Genomic DNA, 8,550 nt, shown 5'->3' on the forward strand with positions numbered 1-8,550 from the left:
CGGGCCAGGGGGCTCCAGGCCGGAGTGGTACGGGCCGGGGGACCCCAGGCCGGAGTGGTGCGGGCCGGGGGCCCCAGGCCGGAGTGGTGCGGGCCGGGGGGCCCCAGGCCGGAGTGGTGCGGGGCCGGGGGGCCCCAGGCCGGAGTGGTGCGGGCCGGGGGGCCCCAGGCCGGAGTGGTGCGGGCCGGGGGGCTCCAGGCCGGAGTGGTGTGGGCCGGGCCCTGCCCACGGGACATTCCTCCTGGCGCTGCTTCCCCAGGGTTCAACCCCACCTGGGAGGAGACCCTGGTGTTCACAGTGCACATGCCGGAGATCGCACTGGTCCGCTTCCTCGTCTGGGACCATGACCCCATCGGGCGTGACTTCATTGGCCAGAGGACGCTGGCCTTCAGCAGCATGATGCCAGGTGGGCAGGTGTGGACACGGTGGCCCCCACACTGGCCGAGGGCCCCGGGTAGGGCAGGCACTCTTTCCCCTGTGAGTCAGTGCCTGTGTGGGTGGGCCTGCACCTGGCACCAGAGACAGGAGCTGAGGACAGGAGGAGAGGTGGCCTGGGGCTCTGTGGGTCAGATGGGGACACAGCCTGTGCAGGAGAGGTCACCCCCAGGAAGAGGGCTGAGGACAGGACAAGAGCCAGCCTGGGGACCTGCGGGTCAGGGGGGGCATGGTCTGTGGGGGAGGTGCCACCCCCAGGAAGAGGTCCCTGCAGGCTGGTGCAATGCCAGTGGGCTTCCTGGAGGAGGTGGGGGAAGTGCTGGGCCCACGGGAGGCAGAGGTCCCAGGCCTGGGTTTGTCGGCTGTATTTGGGGTCTTGGGACCTTTGAGTAGAGTCGGGGCCAGAGCAGGTGGAGGCCTCAGGAGGCTGTGACCTCATGACCCTGCTGACTCACACTGCTCCAGGCTACAGGCACGTGTACCTGGAGGGGATGGAAGAGGCCTCCATCTTTGTGCACGTGGCTGTCAGCGACATCAGCGGTAAGGTGAGTGTCACCCCCTGCCACCAGCCATCATGGGGAGGGGCCTGCACCAGCCCCTTGTCCTATGCACCCCCATGTGTCCCCAGGGCTGGGTCCTGAACTCAGGCAGTGAGGCCTAGGGTCCCCTCCCTGGGCCTCTGCTCCTCTACCTGCAAGAGGGGGTGCTGTGGGGGTCTGGATCCTGAGCCACCACTACCCACCTCTGACCCCAGGGCTGGCTGTGGGCATCTCTGGCAGGGCGGGTCCCGAGTGCTCTGGGCCTTGCCCCACCGGCCTCGCAGGCTCCACCCCCACAGTGCTGCCATCTGGCTTCTCAGCAGGGACTGAGTGGTGCCCCCTCCCCTCTCTCACCCCCTACCCCTCTACTTCCTGCTGTCACATGGAAGGCAGCTGCCCGGGTTTTCCTGTCACTCCACACCCAGCATGTCTGTCCTCTGCCCCAGGTCAGGGTGCGGCCTCGGCTTCCGCAGGAAGGGGTCCTGGTGCCGGCCCTGCCGCCCTGCAGAGCTGGCTGCCCTGGTTCTCAGCTGAGGCCCAGTGCCCTCTGGGTCCTGCTGGTTGCAGTTGGCCCTCAGAGGACCCTGCCCACACAGCATGAGGGGCCTGCCCAAGCCCAGTGCTGACTCTGCTGCCATGCTCTTGGGCCCAGAAGTGCCATCCGGCCTCTGCCGTCTATCCACTCATCTGTTCCTCGTCCCCCAGGCCGCAGGGCTCCCCACGCCGCTGCTGTGGCCGCCTCACCTGCTCCCTCTGTCTCTTTGGTCTTGCAGTCGGCTTCTCTATGGCCTCAGTCTCTACCTTTAGAAGCCCAGCTCTGTTAGGAGCCTTGAAGGTACCCGGTGCGCGGGACAGTGCGGCCCGCCACTCCTGCATGCCCAGGCCATGCCCCATTAGCATCCGTGATTCCTGGTAGCATTTGGGGACTGTCGCTCTTGTGACATGGATCATGACATGGCTCTGGGGGCCCTGGCCATCCCCAGCCAGAGTGGCATTTATGAGGCAGATCCAGGGTTCAGCTGGGTGGCCGCCTTCTCACTGGCCTCCCCTCTCTTCCTCTCCCTCAATCCTCCCTCCCCTCCCTCAGCCCCTTCCCTGGTGGGGAGCCCACTGGAGCCCCCACTGTGCCCCTCCTATCCCCCTCCTTCTCTCTCCTGCTCCCATCTCGGACCCTCAGGCTGCTGGTTCTGAGTTCCCCTCCCGCTCCTTCCCTGTCCTTGCCAACCATGCCCAGTGCCTGGGATGAGGGCACCCCTGAGGCTGGTGCTCCGAGCTGGAATCCCGGATCTGCTTCTAAATGGCTTCCCAGTCACTGTGACCAAATGCGTGGATTTGGAATCTTGGATCAGGAAGCTGATCCAAGTGCTGGCCATCTGAACGCATCTGCCAGAGGCGCGCCTGCAGGGAGGTGACCCACCTGTTGGGCCTGGGCCGCTCTGTGCACAAGCACGGCACGTCATGGGGGCACAGTGGGTGCTGCCAGTCTCGGGGGCATCTGGCATGTGAGGGCCCCTCTGGCCTCTGCACCCTGGAGATGCAGCTGCCTCCCTCTCAGCAGCTGTTCTGCTCAGGCAGGGACCTCCTGGACCTAGCTGTCCGGGAAGATTGGCTGTGGCCAGGTACTGGTGGGCCAGGAGCCTGAGCCCATCTTGGCAGGGTTCAGGGGTCAGCAAGCCAGTTGTGGGCCTTGGGGGTTCACATGAGCAGAGGGCAGGGCAAGACCAGAAAAGGCTGCCTGGGGGAACTCAGGAAGGCTTCCTGGAAGAGGTGGTACTTCCCAGGGCAGGAGTGTCACCATGAGAGTGAGCAGGACGGGCTGGGCGAGCAGGCCTCCCACTGCACCTGGTTACTCCTGCTGTAGACCAGATACTCCTGCCTGTCGGTGGGGCACACGCAACCAGGGAGTGCCACACCAGTGTCCCCTGCCAGCGATGGGGCTGCGGGTCTCTGAGCAGGTGCAGGCTGTGGTGGGCCAGGCTGGGACTGGAGGTCTTTCCTCCGGAGGGAAGGACCTTCTCTCCATGCCCCTCACAGGCCCCACCTGCCCAGGAGGGTGGGGTGGGCCATCTGTACTTAGATCTGTAGCAGCCACTGTCCCGGGCAGAAGTGCCCTAGGGACCCTGCTCCTGAAGGCCCAGGTGTGTCCACACGCCCCCAGCCAGAGGTGGCCCGGCCCCTTGGACTGAGACATGCACGGCACGTCTGTGGCACGGTCTGGAGAGCTGGCCCTGGGGGTGCAGCTGTAGCTGGGCTGGGACCCCTGGCAACAGCTATGCAGGCTCCTTCTCTTGCAGGTCAAGCAGGCTCTGGGCCTAAAAGGCCTCTTCCTCCGAGGCCCAAAGCCCGGCTCACTGGACAGTCATGCTGCTGGGCGGCCCCTGGCCCGGCCCTCCGTTAGCCAGAGGCTCCTGCGGCGCACAGCCAGCGCCCCAACCAAGAGCCAGAAGCCGGGCCGCAAGGGCTTCCAGGAGCTGGTCCTGGGCACTCAGGACACAGGCTCCAAGGGGGTGGCAGACGACATGGTGCCCCCCAGCCCCAGACCTGCTCTGGAAGCCCCAGCCCAGGAGGGGCCCGGCAGCGGCAGCCCCCGAGGTAAGGCACCAGCTGCAGTGACAGAGAAGAGCCCTGTGCGAGTGCAGCTCCCACGTGCCCTGGACGGCCCCGGGGCTGCTGGGATGGCTGCCACATGCATGAAGTGTGTGGTGGGATCCTGCACTGGCGTGAACACCGAGGGCCTGCAGAGGGAGCGGCCGCCCAGCCCGGGGCTTGCGAGCAGGCAGGCAGCCATTCGCCAGCAGCCCTGGGCCCGGGCTGACTCACTGGGGGCCCCCTGCTGCGGCCTGGACCCTCAAGCTATCGCAGGGAGAAGCAGAGAGGCCCCCAAGGGTCCCGGGGCCTGGAGGCAGGGTCCAGGCGGTAGCGGCTCCGTGTCCTCGGACTCCAGCAGCCCAGACAGCCCGGGCATCCCTGAAAGGTCCCCCCACTGGCCTGAGGGTGCCTGCAGGCAACCGGGGGCCCTGCAGGGAGAGATGAGTGCCTTGTTTGCTCAAAAGCTGGAGGAGATCAGGAGTAAATCCCCCATGTTCTCCACCGGTAAGCCCCTCCTGCCCTGCGTGGTCCTCCCGCATGCCCCTGGCATGGCTGGGCCTGGGTCACCTGCTGCTGCTTCTGTGTAGACGGCATAGTCTCGTGTTCTCGTGGCTCTGTCTCCGTGGCACTGTCTCCGTGGCACTCTGCTCCCTTGGCTTGCCTATGGCCAGTAGCCCCAGCCCTCCTGTCTGACCTTGAGGCCCTGGGACTTGGGGTGGAGCTGGTTTGAGGCCCGACAGGCTGGAAAGAACCAGCTGCTCTTGCTGAGGGTCCGGGGCCAGGAGCGTGGCCCTGACTGGGCACTTCCTCAAACTCACCTCCCGGGCGGCTGGTGACTGAAGCCCTTCCTGGGACTGGGGGCCACGTCCCATCCCATTCCCACCTCCCTCCAGGGCAGGCTCCAGGGGTCCCTCCTGGGAAGTCTGATGTGGTCCGGTAGTGTAGCTGCTGGGTGTCTCCTGCGCCCCTGGGACACCTGGAGTTTGCCGAGTGCTGTGGGGAGTGGATTCCCTGGGCCCTGGGGCTTCGCTGCTTTGGGCTGAAGCACCCCACTAGGAGGGTGTCTCCTTAGCCTGGAGGGAGGGACATACACGGAGCCCACCCCACACCACCCTGCCCCTCCAGACCCCCCTGACCGAGCTTTCCTTTCTGCCCCCACCCACGCTGCCTCCATAGTTAGGAACTGAGAGCGGCGAGTGACAGGTAACGGGGCCCAGCCCTGGTGTCCTGTGCTGTCCCAGCCCCAGGAGGGCCCCATGTGTGGCACAGGGCATAGACTGGGCCTCACCAGCAGCAGGGTGGGGACACTGAGTGTGCCGCGCCTGGGGGATGCCTCGGGGTGGGAGCTGGGCCCGGCGACCCTCGGCACAGGGTATTGGGGACACCGCCCTGATCCAACTCTTCTCCACCTCTCTCCCTGTCTTCCTCTCTTTCTCTCTTCTGCTTCCTCTGGCTCTCTCTCTCTCGCTCCCCTACCTCCCCACAGACACCCGCCCCCTCTCCACGCAGCGGCCGCTCCCTCCACCGTGCAGCCTGGAAACCATTGCCGAGGAGCCCGCCCCAGGCCCTGGCCCCACACCACCAGCGGCCGTCCCCACCAGCTCTTCTCAGGAACGGCCCCCATACCCCACAGGACCCGGAGCCAATGTGGCAAGCCCCCCAGAGGACACTGAGGAACACCAAGACAGCAGGCCTCGGCCGTGCAATGGCAAGCGTCCCGGCGGGGCCTACGAGGGGGCCCCCGGCAGCCAGTCGGACGGCAGGAGCCAGCCCCGGACCCCAGGCCACCTGCCCGTGATTAGAAGGGTGAAGAGTGAGGGGCAGGTGCCCACAGAGCCCCTGGGAGGATGGCGGCCCCTGGCTGGTCCCTTTCCAGCCCCTGCCGTGTACTTCGATGCCACTGGCAGTGACCGGCTGTGGCAGCGGCTGGAGCCATGTGGCCACCGAGACAGCGTTTCCTCCTCCTCCAGCATGTCGTCCAGCGACACTGTCATTGACCTCTCCCTGCCCAGCCTGGGCCTGGGCCGCAGCCGTGAAAGCCTCCCCGGAGCCCACGTGGGACGCCTGCCCCCCAGGCCCCACTCAGCTTCAGCTGCCCGCCCAGACCTGCCACCTGTGACCAAGAGCAAATCCAACCCCAACCTGCGGGCTGCGGGCCAGCAACCTCCCACGCCTGAGGCACTGCGGCCCAGGCCCCTGGCCCCACGGATGCCTGGCCTCCCACTCCGGCCGCCCTGGGGCTGCCTCTCCCTGGTGGGCCTGCAGGACTGCCCTGTGGCTGCCAAGTCCAAGAGCCTGGGGGACCTCACTGCTGATGACTTTGCCCCTAGCTTTGAGGGCGGCTCCCGCAGCCTGAGCCACAGCCTGGGCCTCCCGGGAGGGACACGGCAGGTGTCGGGGCCGGGGGTGAGACGGGATGCCCTGACAGAGCAGCTGCGCTGGCTCACAGTCTTCCAGCAGGCGGGAGACATCACGTCACCCACCAGCCTGGGCCCGGCTGGGGAGGAGGTGGCGGGGGGCCCCGGTTTTCTGCGGCGCTCCTCCTCCCGCAGCCAGAGCCGTGTGCGTGCCATTGCCAGTCGGGCCCGTCAGGCCCAGGAGCGGCAGCAGAGACTGCAGGACCTGGGCCGGCAGGGACCCCCAGAGGAGGAGCGGGGCACCCCCGAGGGAGCCTGCTCCGTGGGCCATGAGGGCAGTGTGGATGTGCCAGCACCCTCCAAGGGAGCCCCTGGGTCAGCATCCGCGGTCGCTGAAAACCTGGTCCTGCTCCGCCTCTGACCTTCTCAGTGGTGGGAACCTGGGCGGCTGTGGAGGCCCAGGACAGGGGTGGGCGTGTTGTGTTTGCTCAGGAAACAGGGCAGCCAGGCCCCCAAAACTGTGTCCCTGGCTGCCCTGTGTCCCCTCGGCCCCTGCCTCCCTCCTGCCCCTGCTCCCGGGGAGGAAAGGCTCAAGCTGCCGGCCTGGGGCCCACAGGAGGGGTTCGAGGCTGGCCCCGCCAGGCAGTTTTTCCGGTGTTTTAGGATCGATCCATACAGAAATATTTAAATTTTTAGAAGCAAAACTAATACAACATTAAAATGATACCAAATCCCTTTCCATTTTTACCTGGCTTTTTGCCCCGGGTGTGTGTGGTGTGCATCTGTGCACACCTGTCCTGAGCCTGCCCTGGGAGATGCAGCTGGCCTGGCCACGGCACAGGCTGGGGTGCTTGTGAGGCACCAGGGCTGCTCAGGATGCTATCTGGGCCTCGCCCTGAAGGCTGCATCTGCCTTGCTCCGACCATGCTGCCCTCTGCACCAGGCCTAAGCCTCTGGAAACTCCCAAACGTGGTTCCAATAAATGTGCTCACCAGCACGCACGGGCTTCCTGCTCGCTCAGCCTCCTGTGCCACTCACCAGGTGTCCGTCAGAGCCTGTGCCAGGCCCAAAGGACACCCCAAGAAAAGACCTGGCCCGTCCTCAGAGGGCTGAGCTGGATGGGCTCCCAGCAGGGGCTGCAAAGCCTGCTGCTCAGGGCGCAGACCCTAACCCCAGGCCACAGGCCCCCCGACCCATGGGGGCTGCTCTGCCTGCAGCCTTGGAGGATGGTGGTACCAGAAAGGCCCCTACCCTGGAGAAGCTGGGGCGCTGCTTGGGCCTCTAGAAGCCTGTGCTGCAGCCCGTCCTCTGCTGCCCCAACAGTGGGAGTGAGTCTACCACCTGCTGCTGCCCAAGGGGCCTGCCCAGCCCACCACCCGGATGAGTGCTGCCGTCGGGGTGTTCCGTCTCATCCCTGGCTGCGTTGCACCTAGGCAGGGCCCTTGGGAAGGTGGGCATGAGGTTCAGAGGCCAGAATCCTGAGGTGCTGGGGAAGTTCTAGGGGGTTGCTCTGCCCTCATCATGTTCCTGCACTGGCAGGGATCATGGGCGGCCACAGGAACCGCTGTCATCACTTCCCCAACTCAGCCAGGCAGAGGGGCCACTGGTGCTACCCTCCCCTGAGCCCCAGCAGGCCCCTGAGAGCCTGGCAAGACGTCGTCATCCTCGAGCCCTGGGACGTTTGCGTGTGGGCAGCTGTGGCCCCACTGAGCAGGGGTGTGGTGAGCTGGTTGCCTGGGGCCCAGGGCGGCACCTGAGCCTGAGGAGTCTCAGTTCTGGGACAGTGGACTCTCAGAGCCCGTGGCGGTGACATTGACAGCAGCCTGATGACCGAGGCCTCCCAGTGAGCCCGAGTGGTGCCGTGGGCAGAGCAGGGCTTGAGGAGCCAGCTGGGGGTCTGCAGGAGTCAAGGAGGGGCTGAGAGTCTGGGGCCAGAGCCCTCCTGCTCCGGCTGGGGAAGGGCTGGGTTCACAGAGGCTAGGGTTACCCGCAGGAACAGGGTGCCTGGCTCATAGGCTGGGTGGCTTCTTGTGCAGGAGGGGAGCTGAGGCCAGGGCCACAGGCAGACCAGCAGGGGGTGTGCAGGGCTCACTAGCCTGGGCTGGGCCCTGGCGTCCTTGTCCTGGCTCTGTCCTCCCAGGCCTCTGTGCATCCCCCACCTCCTCCTGGGGATCCTGTCTAGGCCAGGCTCTGACCAAACCTCTGCAGTGGGTGCGTCCCCCAGCACAGATGGACTCTCCAACCCTGGGGCCAAGTTCTGTGGACGTCAGGCCGGGCAGTCACATACCTGGGTGCCCAAAGCAGCCAGGCCACTGCTGCCATCCGCCACCAGTGAGGAGGGGCCAGGACGGTAGTAAGAGCTGGAGGGGCTGAGGAGTGCCAGGGAAGGCCAGAGATGCAGGCTGGGAGGGCTTCCCCATCAGAGAGAAGGGCCTGAGGAGACGGCCGGAAAGTGGTGAGGGCCGATGGGATCCTGGAGGCTGGGCCTCTGCCCTGGGGACCCACAGGAGGGAGAAGCTGGAGCCAGGTGGACAGTCAACCTCAGGACAGGACAGGAGCTGCCTTGGTGGCTGCTGCATGAGGGCTGGGCCTCAGGCTCCACGCAGACTCCAAGGGTAGGCCATGAAGAG

The 8,550-nt window shown here is 66.2% G+C and overlaps 1 protein-coding gene across 6 annotated transcripts in view; it reads left to right on the forward strand.

Moving 5' to 3' along the window:
* The window catches only part of PLCH2 (phospholipase C eta 2), a 75,357-nt gene extending 68,698 nt beyond the window's left edge, over positions 1 to 6,659 (forward strand). For 3 of the 6 annotated variants that reach the window (XM_030942729.1, XM_030942728.1, XM_030942733.1), the window contains 4 exons: positions 260 to 414; positions 901 to 975; positions 3,269 to 4,067; positions 5,050 to 6,659. In XM_030942729.1, the coding sequence (XP_030798589.1) occupies positions 260 to 414; positions 901 to 975; positions 3,269 to 4,067; positions 5,050 to 6,341 (2,321 nt within the window). In that variant the 3' untranslated portion in view covers positions 6,342 to 6,659. Of the gene's footprint in view, positions 1 to 259; positions 415 to 900; positions 981 to 3,268; positions 4,068 to 5,049 lie in introns of all 6 variants that reach the window. The other 3 variants (XM_030942731.1, XM_030942730.1, XM_030942732.1) reach the window with 3 other exon arrangements.
* The last annotated feature ends 1,891 nt before the right edge of the window (positions 6,660 to 8,550 follow it).

This window comes from Rhinopithecus roxellana, chromosome 12 (assembly GCF_007565055.1).
Source record: "Rhinopithecus roxellana isolate Shanxi Qingling chromosome 12, ASM756505v1, whole genome shotgun sequence".
In the NCBI taxonomy this organism is placed as follows: domain Eukaryota; kingdom Metazoa; phylum Chordata; class Mammalia; order Primates; family Cercopithecidae; genus Rhinopithecus; species Rhinopithecus roxellana.